This window comes from Rattus norvegicus, chromosome 3 (genome assembly GCF_021556685.1).
Source record: "Rattus norvegicus strain SHRSP/BbbUtx chromosome 3, alternate assembly SHRSP_T2T, whole genome shotgun sequence".
Taxonomy (NCBI): Eukaryota; Metazoa; Chordata; class Mammalia; order Rodentia; family Muridae; genus Rattus; species Rattus norvegicus.
The window spans coordinates 35,799,058-35,822,185 of NC_141536.1; the positions used below are offsets into that span (position 1 = coordinate 35,799,058).

At 37.2% G+C, this 23,128-nt stretch overlaps 1 protein-coding gene across 8 annotated transcripts in view; it reads left to right on the forward strand.

Moving 5' to 3' along the window:
• The window catches only part of Rif1 (replication timing regulatory factor 1), a 53,238-nt gene extending 30,806 nt beyond the window's left edge, over nt 1–22,432 (forward strand). For 3 of the 8 annotated variants that reach the window (XM_087650595.1, XM_087650596.1, NM_001427744.1), the window contains 13 exon segments: nt 1,138–1,340; nt 2,503–2,602; nt 3,261–3,380; nt 4,015–4,166; nt 4,761–4,844; nt 4,923–4,974; nt 5,462–8,572; nt 11,760–11,906; nt 12,182–12,259; nt 12,350–12,465; nt 14,191–14,344; nt 16,311–16,419; nt 17,020–22,432. In XM_087650595.1, coding sequence (XP_087506721.1) covers nt 1,138–1,340; nt 2,503–2,602; nt 3,261–3,380; nt 4,015–4,166; nt 4,761–4,844; nt 4,923–4,974; nt 5,462–8,572; nt 11,760–11,906; nt 12,182–12,259; nt 12,350–12,465; nt 14,191–14,344; nt 16,311–16,419; nt 17,020–17,231 — 4,638 coding nt within the window. In that variant the 3' untranslated portion in view covers nt 17,232–22,432. 8 annotated transcript variants of the gene reach the window in all.
• Nucleotides 22,433–23,128: the final 696 nt, after the last annotated feature.

Sequence of the window (23,128 nt, forward strand, 5' to 3'; positions counted from 1 at the left end):
TTTTCCCCGCTAGGTCCGGCACCGAGGTGCCCCAAGATATCTGCTAGATATTTTGGCAGAAACACATCCCAACTCTGTGGCGGCCCAGTGTCTCTTGCCACCACACCCTTTCCTACACTCAAACCGTCACATAAAAGAACACACAACACAATAACCTTTGACCCAAATGGTAAGATATAATTGCCCACTTAAACATACAAAGCCTGGTACTATCCCTCCCTTAGGAACATATAATAACAATTGTAAATACACAGAGCAGAATCTTAACATCACCTGCCATGGCTTCTCACCCTCTCCTCTGTCCTGTCTCCTCCTTTCTCCTCTAGTCTCCTCTTCCTTCAAACTTCTCTCTTGCCCATCCTTCCTTCTCCAATGACAGTCCTCCTTCTATCCTGTACCTGCCCTTCACCTGTACTTTACAAATTCAATGGGGAGGTGGTTCTGGTGAAGTTACCTGAGTTCTGAGTACCTGACTAGGCAATTGTCCTTGGGGCAGTGGAATTAGCATCAAAATAAAATAACTTCAGGGCAAACTACAACACTTTGCCATCTTACTTCATTTTAAAAAATTCTTTTTTCTTTAAAAAAAATGTATGCATGTGTGTATAATTGTCCATAAATATATTCACCATGGAGGTCAGAAGAAGGTCCAGTGGAGCTATAGTCATAGGCAGGTCAGGGACTGAGAACTGAACTGTCTTCTGGAAGCAAGTTGCAAGTGTTGGCTATCCACTGAATCCTCCCAGCCCCATTGCTTCATTTTTAGGGGACATAAAATAATGGGGTTTAGATGCATTCTTAAGTAGCTGGGTTTACTTTAAATTCATGTAATTTCTCAGGTCTCATCTCTTTTTATATGAGATTGTGGGCGGTAATATATTAATTGTACAGATGATTATTAATCACTGTTGCAATTAATAAGAAACCTTTTTCTGTTCACAAGAAAGAGCTGTGAATCAAGTTACAGCACTAATACTAAGTAAATTTACCTGATAGCTTGTTCATATGTAAAAAGGATGACATATTTATGATGACCATGGTGTTGCTTAAAGATGTTCCGGATTTTAATGGAAATAGTAACATATTCCACAAATTTGTATTTACAATACCTTTTGTTTCCCCCACTCTTTTTCCTAGTTAGAAAAGTTATTAGGAGAAATTGTTGCTTGTCTACAGTTCAACTATCTTGGAGCCTATGACAGTGAACTTCTTGGACAACTTTCTCCACTCCTGTGCATAATTTTTCTTCACAAGAATAAACAGATTCGGAAACAGAGTGCTGTGTTGTGGAATGCTACATTTGCTAAAGCAACAGCTCTGATCTATCCTGAGGAATTAAAGTATGTTAGCATCAAAATTTCCAACAACTGCTTGTTCTATTGTGGTCATGTAAATCTGAATTTGGACAAAAACTGCACAGAGAAGTTTTTAATTGTGTCATCAGAGTATGTGGGAGCCATTAAGCTTGGGTTGATTTTTATTATACTTACCGATTTTAGGAAACAGGACATGCCATAGAAAATCCTTGAAAATAAATAAGGTCAGAGAATTGAAGGTTATTAATAAAGCCATACATGGGTAGTAATATTTAACTTTTTTTTGAGACAAGGTCTCTACATAACACCAGCTGTCCAAACTCAGAGATGCACTTGTCTCTGCCTCCTGAGAGCTGGGATTAATGGCATGTGCCACAATGTCCAGCATAGTTTACTTCAAAACAAATTAAGAAAAAGATTATTTTGCATAAATGAATGGGTCTTTATGTGGGTCTGTGCACCACCTGCATGTCTTGTCCTTGTGGAGGCGAGAGAAGGCACTAGATCTCTCCTGAACTCTGGGTTGCCATTTCTTTCGGAAGAGTGGCCAGTGCTCTTAAGTGCTAAGCCACCTTATTAATTTCTAATATTTGAGTGTTCGTGTGTGTAGTTTTTTTTTTTTTTAAATCTAATTATATACAGGAGTGTTTTACCTACATGTATATTTTTATACCCTGTTCTTGCCTGTTGCTTGTGGAGGGCAGTGGGGGCATTGGATCCTCTGTACTGGATTTATGCATGGTTGTTAGCCATGCATGTTGGTCTTGGGTAGTGAACTTGACTTCTTTGGAGGAGCAACAAGTGCTTCTAACCACTAAGCTAACACTGTCCCCTCATGAATTTTCTTTTTAAATAGGTTTTGAGTTTGTCATTTATTTTAAGACAAAGTTTCATACCTATAATAGCTCAGCCTTGAACAGATGGTGATCTCTCTCACCTTCCAAATTGCTGGAAGTGTCTTGCTTTGAAAGTTAGAGAAGTTTGGGAATGCTGTAAAAAGTATAGAGAAAAATCCAAATATTGTCTAGTGTTGTATGTGTACTAGTAAAGTTCAAAGTCATAGAGGTAAATCACAAGTTTGAGGCCAGCTTGAGATTCATGAGAACTTCTTTCATAATTAATGTAACATTGTAACATTACTAGTGCACTTGACTTAAGAACTATCTATTTTGTACTTTTTTTAAAGACCAATATTAAGACAAGCCAAACAAAAAATCTTGCTTCTTTTGCCTGGTTTGGAAAATGTTGAGATGATGGATGAGTCCAGTGGACCATATTCAGATGCAGTAAGTTTTTTTTTAAGCTTAAATTTGATTTGATTGATATAAGTGAGCAGCAATAATCAGAACTTGAGCAGGAAAGAATTCAACCATCGTTTCCTTATTCCACATGAAAATGAGGTCTTTTCGGGAACAAGCTTTCCACTCAGAAAAAGGTGTATGCTTGTATTTCTATTCAGAAGAAAAAATACAGTGGCTTACTGTGAGGATTCTTGTCATGTCCAAAGGAATTCTCAGCAGAAAAAACAGTTCAGCTTGTTAGTGTGTTTAGCATAATTTAGTGTTCCATAATTGTATACTCTGGTATAAGAGAAAAATGTGCTAGATACATTTGTGTTCTCTGTCCTACCTCTGGTTTATTAACCTTTATTCTGGAATGTTGAAAGCTTCAATTTTTTTCTTAAATTTCAAGTCTATGTTGAGTATTTGAGTCTACTAATTTGATACAGTTTAAGTTTTGTTTTCAGTTCACAAAAGTAAAAGCTATAAAACTGACTACATAAGTAGATAAGTATCAGCTGAGTCTTTCCTTTGTTTTCAGTAGACTTGAATAGTCACACAGTTTACATCATTTGAATTGTGTTGTCATTTGACTGATTTTGATAGCAGGACCAGAAGCAGAATAGTTGGCATGTATTTAATGTGTTCATTTTTATCTCAAAAGACAGAGAATTCACAATTAAATGTCAAGATAAGTGGCATGGAAAGAAAATCAAGTGGAAAGAGAGATTCCATTTTGGCACATACAAAGGAGAAAAAAGAAAATGTGAGATTATCAGCCAAAGTATGTTTTCAGAATTATATTTTCCTAGAATTTTAAATATTAGCTATCCTAACAGTCCATAATTCTTAGTTGGAATAAAGAGCTATGAAAGTCAAAATAAGTGTTGGTATCATGGTGGAATAATAGTTAAAGAAAAGTTGGCTCTGATAGCTTGTAGATCTAGAAGCCCAGAGTGATTTCTTGTGAATAATGGCAGCCTGGTGGTCATTCTTCCTGAGGAGATGAAAGGATTTCTGAGGAACACAGTATGGTGCATGACAATAATGTAGATGCTTTGGTTAGGTCTTTATTACAGAGCTTAGTAATTTGGAGTGCTGTGCTGCCCAAACAAGCATCTCTAACTCCATAGTCTTTGCTTACTGCTTATCCTCTCAGTATTGGAGATAGGAGAAAGCAAAGGACGTTTAACTTTTTATTGTGAATATTGTATTAGTTTTATTTACATGCTTTCGAACAGAGTTGGTAGGGTGAGACAGGAGAATCTCAAGTTTAATCCAACCTGCACTGCATAAAGAGATCTTGTCTTCAAATCAGAAAGGTATTGATTTCATGAAATAATCCAGAGTATTAGTAAACATAGAAGAATGAGAAAATAATTTGCCAACTCATACATTTATTTTTTAACAATCCACAGCTGAAACTAGACTCTTCATCTCCAAAATTAAAGAATGGTAAGCTTTTGGAAGAGGAAAAGTCTACAGACTTTGTCTTCATACCTCCAGAAGGAAAAGAGACAAAGGCAAGGATTCTAACTGAGCACCAGAAAGAAGTACTCAAAACAAAACGGTTTGTGAGCTTTTTATCATCTCTTTGTAGATAATGTTCTGTATCAAATGTGCATGCATTTTAGTTTTTGTTGCCTGGTGAAGGACATTGGCTATGCTAGGCAAATGCTGTTCTACTGAGCTGCTACACCTAGCCTGAGTATACTAAATTTTAATGGAAGATGATGGACTATACATGATGGGATTTCATAGTATTTTACTCTATTTAGTAATATGCCCAGTGTTCCTAATAGTGTTACTATCTTTCAGATAGTATATTTATTTATATCCAAAATGCTGCCCCCTCCTGTCTTGCACAGTTCTTCCCCATTCTCCCACCTCCTCACCTCTGAGAGGGCAGTCCACCCCCAACCCCTGAAGCATACCCCCACCCTGATGGAACAAGTCTGCAGGATGAGGCACATCCTTTCCCACTGAGGTCATTTCTAAACTGCCTTTAGTGAGGTATATGAATATTGGAAGGGAAAGTAGTCTTAGGAAAATCTGTTAGCTTTTATATGATTCATTAAATATACTTTGATAGAATAATTACAGCTTATGATGGTGAGAATATACCAGATTTTTTTGCATTTTTATAAATTATGTTTTTTCCTAGGTGTGATATTCCTGCTTTGTATAATAATCTGGATGCGTCACAAGACACTTTATTTTCTGCTCAGTTTAGTCAAGAAGAATCAATGTAAGTATAAAACTTTTATGAATAATTTTTTAGTTATATAATTAAAAATAATCTAATTTGTCTAATTATTTATCTTAGGGAAAGCCTCACTTTAACTGAAAAACCGAAAGAAGATGCCAAGATAATTAAGGTATGAGCGGTGTTTGAACTTCAGGGTTTCTGTAATCATTCTTCAGTTATGAGATCTTGTTAATTATAAGGTTGTAAATTATAAATGCAGATCTTTATTTCATTAATTGTTAAAATGTATACCAGTCTCCTAACTCTGAACCATACACTTGCAGAATTGTACATATGTATGCATTTTAAATACATTGTAAGTAACTTTGTAATTGGAAGCATTAAGGTAGTGTCTCAGGTAGCCCAGGATGTCTTTGAACTGGTATGGAACCATAGTTCCTCTCAGTTACCTGATCTCCTGCCTTTTCCATTGGTCTAGGCCTCAGTGAGGCTTTAACTGGACATCAGTTTAAAGTATGTTAATATTTCTTTATTGGTACTTTTTTGTAACTTTACCAGAGTTTATTCTTAAGTTTCCTAAGAAAGTTTTAATTACCACAGTATTATATTTAATTTTCCTAAGTAAGTGGGTTTTTTTTCTATGTGCTTTTATATAGGAAGAGCAAATGGAGAGTGCCATTTTCATTCCTCAAGATGCCCCAGAAAACTGTACAATAGATCAACATCCTGAGAAAGCTTCTTTACCAAATTACGGTGGCTCTGTTGCTGAAACCAATCCAGAAACTCTGAGCACTGGTTTTGATGCTAGAAAAGAAATGTTAATTTCATCAAAGATGTCAGCTGAATGTTCATCTAGTTCAGAAACTACAGTGGTTAGCAGTAGTTCAGTTTCTAATGCCACTTTTTCTGGAACTCCACAGCCTACAAGTCGGAGACAAACCTTTATTACTTTGGAGAAATTTGATGGTTCAGAAACTAGACCTTTCAGTCCATCCCCCTTGAGTAACTTGTCTTCCACTGTTACAGTGAGAAACAACCAAGATAACACAACTAAAACTGATATGCCACAAAAAGCAAGGAAAAGAGAAGTGACTCACTCAAAATCTGATTCAGAAAAATTAGCGAATGGAGGTAAGAAGTCAAGCAGGAGGTGGAGTAAAGCTGAGCAGTCAGTTAATAAAAAGTTTAAGCCTTCACCGACATCTGAACAGGAAGAACAGTCATTTGAAAACAACCCTCCTGATTTGCTCAGTTCAGCAGAATGTGTGTCAGAAAATCATGATCATCCTTCTGAAGCTACTCTAGAGCATGAAGATCGAGATCCTAGAGCATCAGTGGAAAATGCTTCATTGGAAGACTTAGCAGAAGGAAAAAATGTAGGCATTAATAAGGACCCTAAAGAAAGTGCATCCCCAGTTGTAGCAGCAACAGAACAAACAGTAAATGAAGGGAGTCAAGCTGCCGCAGCAGCTCCCAATCCAAAAGCACTCAGACGGTCCTCAAGGCGGCGTTCAGAAGCAGTAGAGTCTTCTGGTGACAGCCAGGAGAAGGAAAGTGGTCAACAAAAAAGGGAAAGACGAAAAGAAGAAGAAAGGACAATTTCAAAGAGTCCATGTCATATCAAAGATGATAAGTTGCCCAAGCAAAAACTAACGGCTGAGCCACCTATACAGGAAAATTTAACTGAAAAAGAAAATAGTTTACAGGAGAGAACTTTAGGGGAACCCAGCGCTAATGCTGAAATTGACCAAAATAGAAGAAAACCTGACCTTGAGACCGTTAGCTCTGAGGGAGGTGGTGGCACTTTGGACAATGTAGATAAGTCATCTGAGAAGCCTTTAAGAGGTCGGACACGTTATCAAACAAGAAGAGCTTCTCAGGGTTTGATTTCCGGTGTTGAAAACTCAGAATCTGATAGTTCTGAGGCAAAGGAAGAAGTTTCTAGAAAGAAACGATCAGGAAAATGGAAAAATAAAAGTAGTGACAGTGTTGATATTGAAGAACAAGAAGAAAAAATGGTTGAAGATGAAGTTATGAAAACTGCAAGTCAGACACATGATGGTCAGGCAGTTCCTGATGATATAAATGCAGTAGCTCAGATTTGTGAAAAAAATATAAATAATAGGGTAATCCTTCAGGATTCTTCTGGGTCTACAGATTCACTGCAAGTTTCACTAACAGGCGAGGACAAAAGTAAGACTAGCAAATGTTTAGACAGTTCACTTGTAAGTCTACCTGTGCCAGAATCAAACCTCAGGACTAGAAATGCCAGTAAAAGATTATATAAACGAGATACTGATAGTAATGTGGGGGCATCAGACATGTCTATGTCTCCTGAAAAATGCACCCAAGTAGTTGAATGCCAGCACAAGAGAAGTAGGAGAGTCAGGAGGTCTAAAAGTTGTGACTGCTGTGGAGAAAAATCACAGTCCCAGGAAAAGTCATTTACTGGGTTAAAGAACACAGAAAGTTCTGCCATGAAGAGCTTGGAGACAAAAAAGACAGATCTACAAATGCCTGAGACTGCACCTGAAACTCAGGAAGCCAATGAGCATGTTGAAACAAAGTCAGTAGGCAAACAGCCTGTTGTGAATTTTCATTTGGGTCTTGAAGAGATTTCAGCTACTGGTGATCTAATTAAATCTGAACCTAAATTGGAAGAAGATAGTAAAAATTCCCCTCCTTCTGAACCAGTAAATATGAAAGAGAAAACTTATGGTACAGATGCTAGTGAAGCAGTATCTGAAATCCAAGAGCCATGTGGTGAGGAATACAATGCTCCTGAGGACCCATGCTTAAGTGACTGCAAGGACATTTCACAGAAGTACCCTTTAGATAACAAAGCAGAAAGTCCAGAAGCTATTCTGCAAAAAGAGTTGGACATCAGCAATGTAGGAAAGGCATGCAAAGTAATGGATGGGTCCAGTCCAGAGGGAGTTGAAAGTATAGAATCCAGTGTGAGAAAGGACACATTTGGAGCTGCTGTCTCTGAAAAGAGTACCCAAATGGATGTTTCTGTAGATGTGGCAACAGAGGAAGATAATAAAAAGGATGAGTGTGAAGCAGTCACAACTGAAGTGAATGCTGAAGGAGTAGCCACTGAGGACTTTAATTCAAGTATGGGTCTTTCTGATACTACCACACCTGTAAGTAAGGATGTTCAGGCTGAGCATCCAGCAAGTGGGGAACTAGAGGCGGGTAGCAATGAATCTGATTCAGGCTCATGTGAGGAAATGAACAAAGAAATGGAAAGTTACAAAGCACAAATGAACACTGAAATTGACAATGCCAGGGTAAAGGATATGGACATGATTGCCAGCACCTCTAAATCTGAAGAAGCACTGATTGGGAGACTTGATGTCAACACTGAGGGCTTTGTTAGCGACATTGAAATGAGTTCTGGAGAAGGAACTGGTAAATGCAAAACTGAAACAAACATTGAACTTAATAAATTAGATGAAATAAAATTAGGTGGTAATCAAACTACAGTGGGAAATGAAACTCTGCAGGAAGTTTGCTTTACTTCAGAGAAAGTGGAGGAATTACCACAGCCTCTGATACCCGAAGTGACTTCTGAACTTGGAGCAGAAAGCAATAATGTATCCCCTGTCAAGTTAGAGCTGGATCCTTCCTTTGGATCAGCAAGTGAAAGTCCTAGTGGTGTGCAGGCACGCTGTGTCTGGTCGCCTTTGGCTTCTCCATCCACAAGCATTTTAAAGAGAGCACTAAAAAGATCCCAAGAAGATGAGATCTCACCAATTAACAAGGTAGGAGGAATGGCACTGTAATGCATCTGATGTTTGCTTGAAACATGTGGTCTCTATGTGAAACATAGTAAAGGACAGGGTATTAGGATCCTGGCCACTCACCATGGAAAGGACCGGAGGGTTTCAGGTAGTCTTGCACCTCACACTCAAGAACTTGATGCAAATGTGCACATGGGACATAATGGGTAGCTCTCCTTTAGGATTTTCCTTTTCTATAATTTGTGGAACCAGATTTAAGAAGGCAGGCAACACTGATTGTTGTTGGTCAGAAGGCTTAGTTAGCACTTAATACATGTTTGGACTTAGTAATATAAAAAAGTTCTAAGGCAATTAAAATAATTTATAACTACCTCATTTTTTTCTTTCTCGTAATCGTAATCCCCCTTTTTCTGTTGTGGAGATTAAATCCAGAGGCCCAGGCTTTCATTTTTTGAGATAGGTTAACTTAAGTGCATGCCACCAAATCGCTTCTCCCCTATCATATTTAGTTTCTGTTTCTTTTTTTTTTTGGTTCTTTTTTTCGGAGCTGGGGACTGAACCCAGGGCCTTGCGCTTCGTAGGCAAGCGCTCTACCACTGAGCTAAATCCCCAACCCCTAGTTTCTGTTTCTTTTTGAGGTTGGGGGAATTCAGTGTACAATGTTGAGTATGTTTGCTCTATGGTACATACTTTGTCACTGAGAGATTCCCAGGTCTTAATGTCTATTTCTCTAGCACTGATCTATATACACATTTGAAGAGTTTGAGGAAAAAATGGATCATCTAGATAATTTACTTTAGCTTTTGTGCCTTTTGCTTACATAGGTTGCTGAATGAATAAGAAGACTGTAGCCTCTGCTTGACATAAAACATGCCCTCAGCTTAGCAAAACATGTCCTCAAAAGATGTCATATTGATCTTTTCAACTTAATCTTGAAATTAGTATCTGATACTATAGATCATATATGTAGAATATATTTGAACATATTTGTATGTTGTGATCAACAAGCATGTATGTTTTTTAATCTTTCTTGGGTGTGGGAACTTCTGTTTTCCATGCTGACCTTGAACTGTCATTTATGCCCCAGCTAGGGTTATAGTCTATTTCATAACCATTGGCTAACAAGTATAAGATCTATTTTTACTATTTTTAGTTACATGTATATGCATGAGTGTATTAGGATATGTGCACAGGAGTGCAGGTATCAAGTTATGGGCAGTTGTAAACTGCTTAATGTGGGTGCTAGGACTTTTGAAGTGTAGTATGTGCTTTTTTTTTTTCTTTTCCTTTTTTTTTGGTTTTTTGAGACAAGGTTTCTTTGTGTCCTGGCTGCTATGGATCTGTTCTGTAGATGGGGCTGACCTGCAACTCATTGCCTGCCTCTACCCTACCTTCACTTCCAGGCGTGCTGGGATTAAATGCTTGCACATAACTGCCCAGCTGCGGTGTGAACTCCTAACTGCTGGACTCTTCTCTCCACTTTTAGTTTTACAATCTGGAAATTCACATTCTGAGACTTCAGAGATGAAATCCTTTAGGAAAATAAACGGCTCTTGATTTTGTTTGTTAGCTTTTATTTTCATGACAAAGGGCTTCACTGTGCAACTCTGGCTCTCCTAGAGTTAACAACTTGGTAGCTATATGCTTTTTTTGTTTGTTTTAAAGTAAGCAGGTTTATTGTGAACTGCAAAGGGTAGTAAGGCAGTTACAAGATGACAGAATTCTGAATTCATCAGAAGGCTTATACAGCTTAACTAGCTATTACTACTGTACTACTGTTTGGTAGGAAATTAGATTTAGTGTGTTCCCACCCTCCTTTTAAAAGATAGGGCCTTGCTATGTAGTCCTGGCTATCCTGGAACCTGCAGAGACCCTCCTGCCTCTACCTCTTACTAATGCTGGAATTAGTTTTTTTTAAACTACTGGAGGCAGATTTAATGTCTATTCTAAATAAAATAGGATAACATTTCTGAAGCAGCTACTTACAGGTTACCCATTCTTAAGAATCAGTCCTAGTAGATATATGAGATCTCTATAGCTAATAGCTCAATGTGAACATATTGTAGACCTTTAGAAGAAGCCAAATTAGCCACAGTGAGGTTAAGCCACAGTATTTTTATTCTTGCCTTCAAAGAGTTCAGGGCAGGGACTCTGGAGATAGCTTGGGTGGTGTGGTGTGTTTGCAAGGTATGCATGAGGACTTGAGGTCCAATTTCTAGAAGTAAAAATCCCGGGCTGGGTGGCATGTGCTACTTACTAATCTCTGTCTTGGGGAGACAGATAACCATATTCCTGGGGTCTGCTGCTTAGTAAGCCTAGGCCAGTGAGAAGCATCATCACACAAAATAAGTTGTACAACACCTGAGCAATCACTCTGTCACCTCAAAGTTGTCCTCTGACTTCTACATGCATATATTCACAAGTTTACAACGATGATTAAGAAGATATACCAGAAACTAGTTGCTAGTATCTATTAATCTGTAAATATAGTTTATTGGTCAACTAAAATCAAATTATTTAGGATTTTTAAGAGATTTCGTTTTTATTGGTGTGTATGTTTGTGTATGCAAAAGCTCCTGGTGAGGTCAGAAGAATGTGTATCAGATCCCTTGGAGCTGAAGTTACAGACTTCTGTAGAACTGGCTTGGTAATGTTGGTGCTAGGATTTGAACTCTGGCTGATATGATTATGCAGTTGGTGCTTTTAATACCTAAGTTGTGTCTCTTGAGCTCTTGTTTTGTTCTTTGAGGCTGAGGTTTCACTATGTAGTTCCAGACTGACCTCAACTTGGTGTGGTCTTCTGCCTCAGTCTCCTGATTGCTGGGATCACTGTGGATTACTGCCACTCCTGTGCTTTGTTTTGTAGACAGAATCTCACTATGTATCCCTGACTGATCTGGAAATCTATACTGTTTAGACCAGGCTGACCTCAAACTCATAGACATCTACCTGCCTTTGCCTCTTGGGTACTGTGATTGAATGTGTGCACAGTCACACCCTGCATATTTATTTGTACATTGTTGATTTAAAGAGTCTGGTGACTATAGAAGTGGTGTAGTATGTAATTTGAATGGATTGCAATATTAGGCAGTATCTGAAAGATGGAACAGGTGTGCAGGAGGGTTCTAGTAAAATAAGTTTGGAAATACTTGGTTTTGCACAAACTCAAGGTGTTGTCTTCTTAATGAAAACTATCCCGTACTTTCAGGTTAGACGTGTCTCATTTGCAGATCCAATATACCAAGCAGGATTGGCAGATGACATTGATAGGCGCTGCTCTGTTGTTAGGTCTCATTCTTCAAATAGCTCTCCTGTAATAAAAAGTGTTAAAACTTCACCTACTTCACACTCTAAGGTAAGCTATAGTCTTCAAAATATGCATATGTCTTTATATATAAACTTGTATTTGAAGATAAGAAACAGTCTGCTTTGGATAGATTGCTTTTTATGGAGAAGGTTGAGGCCAGTCAGTCAGCTATATCTCACAGGTAAATTAATAGTTTATCCTATTCTATTTTTATTTCCTAAATTTTTACAAAGGTAATTTTAGTTGTACAATTTAACTTGTAACATTATAGTTGTCTGGGGTTCTGAGTGCCTTTTTTTTTTTTTTTCTCCACTTCTATCCAGCATAATACCACTTCAGCCAAAGGATTTCTGTCCCCAGGATCACAGAGCTCTAAATTTAAGAGCTCAAAGAAGTGTTTAGTAAGAAGTGCTTTAGTTTTTATGTAATTTTATACTTTATACTTTCAGTCCTGTAACCTCTACTTAATGGCCTTTGACATTTATTTTAAGATTACAGAAATGGCCCAAGAATCCATGCTATCCCCAACAGAAAGTGTTTACCCAGCTTTGGTGAACTGTGCAGCATCAGTTGACATCATTTTACCTCAGATTACATCAAACATGTGGTAAGTGGTTATTTAAACTTATGGTTCATATTCTGAGGAGTAGGCATTTGGACGTTTATATTTGTTTTTCATCTTGATTTTGAGTCATAGTTTTGCTAAAATTTCCCAGTTTGAGAAGGGGAGTATGTTCTGCTAATAAGAAAGCTGAGGTAGGATTACCAGTTCATGGCACGCCTGAGATGTAGTTTGGTGGAGTAGTCTGGCACTAGGGTTGAAGCTCAGTTGCAGACTGCTTGTTTGATGAGTGTGTAAAATTAATCCTCAGTACTGCAGAAGCCAGAAGTGCTTTTGCAGGTGTGCTGAGGCCAGCTCAAGGGCATCCTCTGACACATGGTGAGTTTAAGGCCCTTGTTCCACTGGATTGTTGATTTAATTTCTAAGACTTGGGCTGGAGAGATGGCTCAGCGATTAAGAGCACTGACTGCAACCACATGGTGGCTCACAGCCATCTGTAATGAGATCTAGTGCCCTCTTCTGGTGTGTCTGAAGACAGCTACAGTATACTTATATACATAAAATAAATAAGTACAAAAACATTTAAAATTTTTCTAAGACTTACAATGTGAAGGGACATAAAAATAAAAGACCTTACTGAGGTTCACCTGTATGAACCCATGTTCATATATAACATACAGAGCATGTGTCCCAAAGAGTTCTTGATTTTTGGATCCTTTCTCTCCTCCCTTCATACAAACTAGGATTATAGGATTGAATTGGCTGGGCATGGCTCTGGAGGAATATCTTAATGGTCAAACTTTTCAGTTTGGTATTAATTGGTATTTATTCCTCTCACACATTTTTGTATGAATGTAAAGAAGTAAAACGTGTATCCTGGTATGAATAAAGGCTTCGTGTTTGCATATTTTTGTATATGTATCTTGTTTCATCCTATTTTAGACCCTTTTAGCAATAGAAGTATCATTGTATACTTATGAAGCTTAGTCCACAAAATTTGTAGAGCTAAGTAGGTAGTTTCATATAGGTAGGCCTCATTGAGGGTCTTTCATGCTTCATTTAGTCTTGTTTCAATCTTGTTAGAAATGTAATTAGCATATTTTAAATTTATATATACATGTTTTGCCTGCATATATGTATACACACACACACAGACACACACCTACACCATGTGAGACTGGTACCTGTGGAGGCCAGAAGAAGGTGTCAACATTCCTTAGAACTGGAGTTGAAATGTGTCCCTGGAAGTGCAGTAAGTGCTCTTAACCACTGAGCTATCTCCATCTCCAGACAATCAAATCTTAAGAAAATTGTTAAGTGTTGTTTGGGGAATTTAGATAATTTCTTTAATTACTAGACTGATAATCAGAACATAATTCCTCAGTAAGAAACTCCTTATATTCTCCTCCAGAGAACTGTGTGAGACATACATACAGAATATAGAAGGAAGTCACATTAAAAAGGGTCTAGAATAGGATAAGTTAAAATAACAAAACTGCATACATCTGATGAAGGACCTGATCATAGACAGAAAGCTGGAGTGAAGGCATGTTGCGTTCCTCCTGTGTTACACTGTGCTTACCTTGTAAACACCGCAGAACACATCATTGGTGCTGCTGTTAAAGAAGCTAGAGGAGAATTAAGTTCACTAGGTGTTTGCTTATTGCACTGTATGGGTTAGGTGGAGTATGTGTAAACTGAGTTTGAGTGGAGAAGTGCTCACAGATATTGTATCAGTAAAAGCTTAATTATGCTTTTCCTTTTCAAAAGGGCAAGAGGTCTTGGACAACTTATCAGAGCCAAGAATATAAAAACGATTGGTGATTTGAGTACACTTACAGCATCTGAAATAAAAACTCTTCCTATTCGCTCTCCAAAGGTGTTTAATGTAAAAAAGGCCCTCAGAGTATACCATGAACAACAGGTAAACACTTGTCTTTTGCCTGCATGTATGTCTGTTTACCATGTGTGTACTCTGTTCTCGAAACTACTTGATTTTTTATTATTTTTGATACTTAAAAATAAAGCATTTTGCTGGCAGGTTAATTATAAAAGCAAGCAAAACCCAGAAACTACTAATGTGCAATGTCACAGGTAGAATTTCTGAAATTAACAGTATTTTTTTGTGTGTTGGGTTGCCTGTATGTACTGCATGCATGCAGAACCCTGTGGAAACCCAGAGTGAAAGATCCTTTGGAACTGGATGTTAAAGCAGGTTCTGTACACAGGCACGCATTCGTCCCCATGTGACTTGGAAACCCAGAGTGAAAGATCCTTTGGAACTGGATGTTAAAGCAGGTTCTGTACACAGGCACGCATTCGTCCCCATGTGACTAAGTCAGTAAAAATGCTGTTATCACTAACAGTAATACCTTTATCAAAGGAGGTTTGTTATACAGACCCATTGTTTTCGGGTTTTTGTTTTTACTTTGTGAGACAGGGTCTTGTATTCTTGGCAGTCCATGAACTCCAACACAGAGATCCTTCTGCCTTCGCCATCTTAGGGTTCATATAAAAGTGTGTGCTGCCATGGCTGGCTTCCCATTTTGTTTACTACTAATGGGCTCTAGCAGTAGCTACGAAGGCTTTATATGTGTTTAAATGTATATGTTGAATGTATCATGTTTATGTGTATGTAGATTTCTGAAAAGCTCTAATAAGATTTAATATAAAATTTTATATATGAATCAAATGAAATTGATCCATGCAGTCTATTGTTAATAACTAAGTATATTAAATATATATCATTCCTATGATTAATTTAATATTGGAATTAAGTAAATTCTCCAAAATGAAGAAAATCTGTGCTCATTATCCGTTACTCTTCATTTCCATTCCCCATCCCTTAGCATTTTTTCTATAGACTTACTTATTCTGGACATTGTTTAATATTGGAATTAATACTAAGTCTGGTTGGTGGTTATACATTTATTATTAATCTGACTTTCTTTATAGCTGAAAAGTATTCCGTAGATCTACCACATTTTCTTTATCCACCCCTCAACTGATGGGCTTATGGGTTGCTTTTCTCCTTTGGTTTTCATAAGAAACCCTCTTAAGTTTTTATGTGGCCATATTTGTATTTCATTTGTGCCATTGTATGGGACTGTTGAGTCATGAAAACTTTGAACTATTTCTTTGAGCAGTAGTCCATGAAACCTGGGATACTCATACTTTCGTTATGCTTTTTTTTTTTTTTTAAAGATTTATTTTATTCATATAAGTACACTGTAGCTGTCTTCAGACACACCAGAAGAGGGCGTTGGATCCCATTACAGATGGTTGTGAGCCACCATGTGGTTGCTGGGAATTGAACTCAGGACCTCAGGAAGAGTAGTCAGTGTTCTTAACCGCTGAGCCATCTCTCCAGCCCTTTCGTTATGCTTTTGGCCTGTGCTTAGGACATTATGCAGTGAGTGAGCAGTGCTCTAACAGTGAGGTATCCATAGCTTTGATAATGAAAGTCACTGATTTCTACTGAAGAGTTATCTTTTCCACGTTTGTGGACTTGGGAAATTTTATTAGCCATTGATACTGTGTTTTCTAAGAAATTATACTATATAAAGTAATAAATTTCTATCTCTCCTTGAGGAACCATTTTGGGCAAAGTCATACTGTGTAACCCTGAGTGGCCTGGAGCTCATTATAGAGACTGGGGCTGTCCTTAAACTCAAAAAAAAAAAAAAAGAAAAAGAAAAAAGAAAGGTAGATCCAACTGTTTCCAGAGTGCTGGGATCAGAATTCTCCACCACACTGCTGCCGCACTAGATATGTGCAGTTTTAGGAAATCTTTTTAACAGCGTTAACTGAGTTGACTTTGGGGCATTTCATGTCATTCCTGTTAAAAATATGTTTTATTATTTCTGTTACTGTTTAAATGTATAATCAAGATGAAATCTCGTGGACTTGAAGAAATTCCAATTTTTGATATTTCTGAAAAGGCAGTAAATGGGGTAGAGAGCAAGACCCTGTCCACGGATGAAGAAAGGTTTGCCTCAGGTATGCTAGCCAAGCACGTTAGTTTCATATGGAACAAACTGTCTTGGAAAACATAACTTTGTTAATGCTTTTACATGTTTTAAACAAAGGTTATTTTTAGTATATATTTGTATATATTTGTATGTATTTGTGTGCTTTTGTTCTCCTGGGACTAATATTAGAACAGTTGTGATTTGCCATGTGACTGCTTGGAAATGAATCCTGGTCCTTTGGAAGGACAGGCTTTTAAGTACGGAGCCATTTCTCCAGGCCAGTGCTTTAGTTTTAATTTGACCACAACTATTAATTCACCATATCCCTGCCCCCTTCCCACCTGCCAAGTACATGAGGGGAAAACCTTTTTAATTTTAAGTGTGTCTAACTGGTTTTCTCTAATCATGTCAGTATCTAGTCCTTCAAGGCATAGATAAGGATATTGACAGTTTGTTCGGTTATTTTATGCAGAGTAACAAGCTGTGATACATTTTTCTGGCATTGTGTTTTCTTGAGCAAGTGTCCCATATCTTATTTCCTCTCATAATCAGCCTGATTGGGGATCAAGGTCAGTTTTTAAACTGGTATGGATCTAATACATGTTGTGTGTGTTTTTTCCTCTTCTAGATTTGATTGATCCTGTGACCTTAGATACCCCACTGTCTAAAAATCTTGTGGCACAGATTAGTGCTCTTGCTCTTCAGCTGGACTCAGAAGACCTCTACAGCTACTCTGGAAGCCAGCTGTTTGAAATGCATGAAAAACTTGGTACCATGGCAAACTCTATAATAAGAAATCTACAGTCACGTTGGAGATCGACAGCCCATGAAAATTCTTAGTATTTTAAGAGAAATGTAAAGTTTTTTCACCATCAGATTTTATTTTTTGTTTTTTTAGAAATATCCATACCATTTAAAGAAGAAACTTTGTAAAGTTGGTAAAATAACCAAGTCCTGAAAGGCAATGAATTACTAGGTCAGTTTTATAAGTTAATTAGATCTTCCCTACTGTATTTTCTTGGCCAGTACACAATAGTTTTTTAAGAAATTTAAATGTTACTGAAACTTGAAAGCAAAAGAAATATACATACTTTTTTTTCATGCTTCAACTCATGCATATTTTGGTATAGTTCATGCAAAAGATTTTAATTAAAATAGAAGAAAAGTTTTATTTACACTTTATTGAATTGATAGAGATGTTTATACTCTTTCAAAATATTTATATTTGTTGTGCCTGGTGGAACACCTATACTGAGATACAGAAGAATGAGAGCATTTCCTGAAGATTACAGCTGTAGAGACTCTGGAACACCAAGTTTCAACTTGTTGGACGTTAAAATAATAATGGCTGAATTCACTAAGATTCTGTTCATTTGGCATTGACAAATACGTGTACAGCAGCCTTTGTGAAAATGTTCTCTTAGAAAGTATAGTGTTCACTCTTAAATGCATGACTTTGTACATTATGTATAGAAGACAATGTTTTTTAATTTATAAAGTTCAGCCTTCATGAATTGCATGAGTTTTTCTGCAGCTTTTTGTGAATACTATTGTTTTGTGTAATAGAAACATTTGTATATATTTAATATCAAAATAACCGTATGGATAGTAAAAGTACTTCATTGGACCTACTGTGGATATTCGTAGGTGTCTTTATCTACAAATAAAGCAACAGATAGTTTTGTATTTAGTTAAAACAGGAGTTTATTTTCTAAAATGTCCAGAATAATTAAAATTATTAGAACCAGAAAATGTTACATGCCACTACCTTTTTTCTTATGGTTTGGAAAAGGATCCCAGCCACTGGAAAATGTGCCTCCCTCATATGTTTCTTCTTAATGGAGAGTTATCCTGGATATTTTTATTGCAGGTTGTACTATAGACCGTCTGTACAGACACCTGGTGTTTCACATAGATTGAAGACTAAACTTGGAAGACATTTGAAACTGCCATTTTTGTATGTATGTTTTTGTCAAGTTAAAAAGATTAGGATATATAATTAAACCATTTGTAAATTTTACCAAGTACTTAGTGCCTGCCTTCACACATTTGTTTCATAGGTTCTATTTATTTGTTTTGTTTTGTTTTGTTGTTGTTTTTGAGATACAGTTTCTGTAGCCCAGGCTAGCTCTGAACTTTTATGATCCTCCTGCCTCTGCTGTCTGTTCTGGTATTGCCTGTGTTTGCCACCATGCCCAGCTGTGTTTTGTGTTTCCCCCAGGATATACTTTGCTTGTTTTCTGAGTAAAATCAGTGAGTGATCTTAGTTTCAAACTTAACCTCTACTTAGAAAGACACTGTGATTTAAAGCCATTGCCTTTTGTAGTTTAAGGTCTCCTTTTTTCCAGCAGAGAAACCACCCTGCTGCCCCACCTAAATAACGTTGGTGGCACTTTTCTAATTGTAAATCATTATAGATATTTTTGGGACTTAGTATATTTACCTACAAAGAGGGTCATAAAAATTGTGGGATTGTTGCACAAGGACTTAGGAGTCAATAATGAAAGAGAAAAAGACTGGTGTTTAAAAACCTTGATAATGGTGGTTTGCATGAACACTCAGTGAGTAGGAATGATTAGCCAGGAATATGGGGACGTATGGAACAGCTCATTGTACAAACTGTATTCTTTAACTCTAGTTTCTCGCTTGGAGGTACAACTAAGTTCTTAGGGGGCTCAAAGTATAGCAGGAGGTGTGGCAAATGGTTTTCATAAAATTCCTGAATTTAATAAACACATGTCTGAGTTAAGCATAGTTCAGTGAGATATGGTATTTTACTGTAATAAGTCAGTTTATTGAATCTTCATTGTTATATATAAGGTTGAGTCACCTTATTTTTGATATTCCTGGCTTAGCTTTTTTTCCCTATTCCTAAAATAGCATTAATATTTCTGAGTGGACCCTAAAGAGTTGTTTTACTGTTCCATGGAACCCCTTTCTTCAGATCTAGAGCAGACTAGATGGCACAGTGAAAATGGTGCTTTCCCCTAATCCTGATTATGGCTTTGAGTTCCATTCTTGATCCACGTGGTAGAAAGATAGTGGTCCCATGACCTCTGTATGTACTTGGTGCACACACGTGTACATGTATACACATGGAAATACGATGTAATTTAAATTTTTAAAAAAGACTTGTTTTCTGTGCGTGAGTACTTTGTTTGCTTGTATAGATGTGTACCATGTGCATGCCTTGGTGCCTGTGACAGTCAGCAGAAGTCACCTAATCCCTAGGAGCCAGAGTTGCAGACAACTGTGAGGTACCTTGCGGGTTATGGAAATGAAACCAGGTCTTCTGAAAGAACAGCAAGTGCTGTTAATTGCTGAGCCATCTTTATCTTTTTTTTTTTTTAAAGGCGGTATAAAGTGTATTTTTCATGTCTCTGAATATAGTTGATTTTTATTCAAACTGAGTTCATTACTGAAGATGCCATTCTGTTTTAGCAAGTTAAACAACTGAGTACTGAAGGGTCTTAGGTTGCATTTCAAGTAGTGGTAATGAGTCTAATTAATAGGGCTGATGCAGTTTCTAAGTAGAATTTAAGTCTAAAGATTAAAAGCACATTGTTGAATGACATCGTTCTTGGACTCTTTTAGTACAACTTAAAGGTAGCCAGGAACTCACATATTTAAGAGTCATTAGAATGCCAATAATTTAAATTTTTAATTGGATGCTGAACACAGTGCTTACGCCTGTAATTTCAACACTTGGGAGGCTGAGGTCTCTTTGTGCTGAGGTCAACTTGGTCTACAGAAAAGAACCTCTTTAAAAACCCAGTAATTTGGGGGAAATAGAGTATTAAAAATACATTAAGTTAACGTTCTGCAAAAAGTAGCTGGAGAGTTTTGTTTGGTTTAAGATACAGATATGAAAATTATAAAGTATTGGTTCTGAAGTTGATGGAAATACTTAATACTGTTACTGGCTATGCTTCCAGACATGACTGATTAAGGCTCAGATTTCATTTTATTATTTGTATTTGATTTTAGAGGCAGTTTGTCAGATCCACAAGCTGTAGAACAATTGTGGGCATTATTGGCTCGGGCAGAAACGTATGCTTATTTCCAAAACTCTCAGGCTGGCCTCTTGCTTTAGCCTCCCAAATAAATGTTTCTTTAACATTTAATAGGCATCCTAATTTTGTGGTGTCTGACAACTTAGTTAACTTATGTCTGTGTTGTGCCTGGCTTTATATATTGCTCTTTGGTAGTATCCATGAAAGTCCCATGCCCTTCAAGTTTTAGTTTTGTAGTTCCTTTTAAAAGTGTTCTTACCAGCTATGTGACTTCACTGAGTTCTTAGAATAGATGGTAAATGTTACAATTTTGTCACAGCATTTCTTCTTATATAGAATAAACCGTTTTTCAATTAAAACACATGACATTATCTAAGATGTAAAAAAGAACAACCTTTATCATGTAACGTCTATGCTTCTGTTATTGAAGAAGGAAAGTTATCTTTCCGGTTTGTAATTGGGTATAGAACTAACTTTTTAACATTAACACATGCTCGTTAGTACACAGGGAAGTGATAGAGGGGGCAGGGGCAGGAAAGCTTAATTTGGTTTTGAGGCAGTCTTACTTTAGCCTCAGCTGGCATCAAACCTAGGGCAATCCTCCAGCTTCAACCAAAAATAAGTTTGAAACAAGGTTTTTTGTTGTAGGCCTGGCTTCCCCTATAGATTAGGCTGGCTGGCCTTTTGGAGAGATCAGGTTGCCTCCAACTTCCCTGTGTAGGCATTAAAAGTGTGCACTACCCCACGACTCTCACTTAGCCAAAAATTTGATGATAAAGCCATTTGGTGGAAGGACAAACAATCCTATAGTTTGAAAATAGTGGTTGTTTGGAATGTTTTTCTATCATGCATAACACAGTACCTTTTCCCAATTAATATGATTGACTGTTTTAAAAGATATAGTTGGGGTGTGTTAAGCAGCTTGTCTAATTTTAGCCTTGGGTAGAGACAGGAGCAAGAGATCAAAGTGAGAAAACTATTTTATACATAGTTTAATAAATGTCTAAAGTATTTTAGTTTTTATATAAGAATTTTCTAAGAAACCCTTACCTCCTGCATTTCTGTGTATGTGTATGTGCTTTGCCTGTGTTTATGTGTATGCATCATGTATATGATGTGTCCACAGAGGTCAGAAAAGAGGGCACATCTGGAACAGATGGTTGTGGTGCCAGGAATTGAACTTGGGTCCTTGAGAAGAGCAGCCAGTGCTCTTAGTTACTAAGTCCTCCTTCCAGCCCCACTTTCTCTTTTAAACAATTGGGAAGACTTTTTTATAGGTATTTTGAAGCAGATGAAGAAAATAGTTCTTTCTATATTCGAGTATCCAAAAGTAGTAGTGTGGCAGTCAGGCTGTGTTTGGCTGCTTTGGATAACAGTTAAGTAATCTGAAATTAGCTTACAGTCCTCAAGTATTTATTTGCCTCTTAATTTATAAGAGTTTGTCGGTCCTCGTTAACCGGATGATTTTGTTCATGTTTGGTATGTGGTCAGTTTAGTTCCTGCCAGACTGGTCTGAGCTCCTTTTCAATTATCCTGAAAGTTTGCCTTCATAAGCTCATCCTGGCTGTGAGTGCTTCCCTGGTGTTCTAATGCACATGTAGTGTGAAACAACTACTTACTTTTGGTGAGGCAGTTGCTTTCAGTCCATTTTAAACACTGTTCTACTAATAGCCTTAACATAATTTGGACTAGTCATTTGTTAATATTTTGCTGCCCTTGGGGAAAGTTTATACTCAAAAGTATATTTGATATTTTCTAACTTTAAATTAAAATTTAACAGAAATATCTGTTAATTCTATTAACAACACTAGTAGCAGAGAAATAAGGGCACCATTGTAAGGGGCTGTGTTATTAGCAGCCTTGGGAACAGGCAGTCCCACTCTTAGTGTGTCAGGCTCATGATTGTTGAGAATCTTTGCTTCGTAGTAAAATTTCTCATGAGTAGTTGGGAGTTGGCTGTAATAATTTGCCATTTGAGACTGATTATTTTTAAATGTACTTTTATTTAAAATAAAAGTATAAAACTAATTTCTGGTGCTTGTTTTTGTTTCTTGATTTTGACATCTGGTTTGTATTATTGAGACCTGAAGGAAGTAAGAATAACAAGATTCAGTACCAATATTTACAAGCATATTATGGCATGGCAACAAAAAAAAACCACCCCCTCACCCTCCCATTTTCCTGGGTTGCTCTGTAAAGTTCCTGGTTTGTTCTGTTCTGTTTCATAGGTTTCTAAATTCATAGTTATTAAATAATATGTTATAAAATTCTGCACTTATTTATGTTCCAGTGTTTATAGGCACAAAACTAGGGTCATTTGAACTATGATCATTTGGAAAGCAGTAACCTCTATTCAGAGACTATATCAGTTTGGTTTGGTCTGTAGACCGGTCTCTGGGGGCATTTCCTGGTTAATGATTGAGGTGGGAGAGACCAGCCTTCTGTGGATGGTGCCACCCTTGGACAGTTAGTCCCAGATTGTATGAAAGACGGGCCGGTTGAACCAGAGTTTCTCCATGGTCCCTGCTCCATTCCTGTTTCCAACTCCTGTTCTGCTTGAGTTCCTACCCTGATTTTCCTCAGTGATGGACTATGAGCAGTATGTATTAGTTATGTTTCTATTGCTGTGATAAAATACTATAACCAAGGTAACTTATAAAGGCTTAATTGAAGCCTACAATTGTAGTGGATTGATATTCATCATGGTGGGGGACTTGTTTGAAA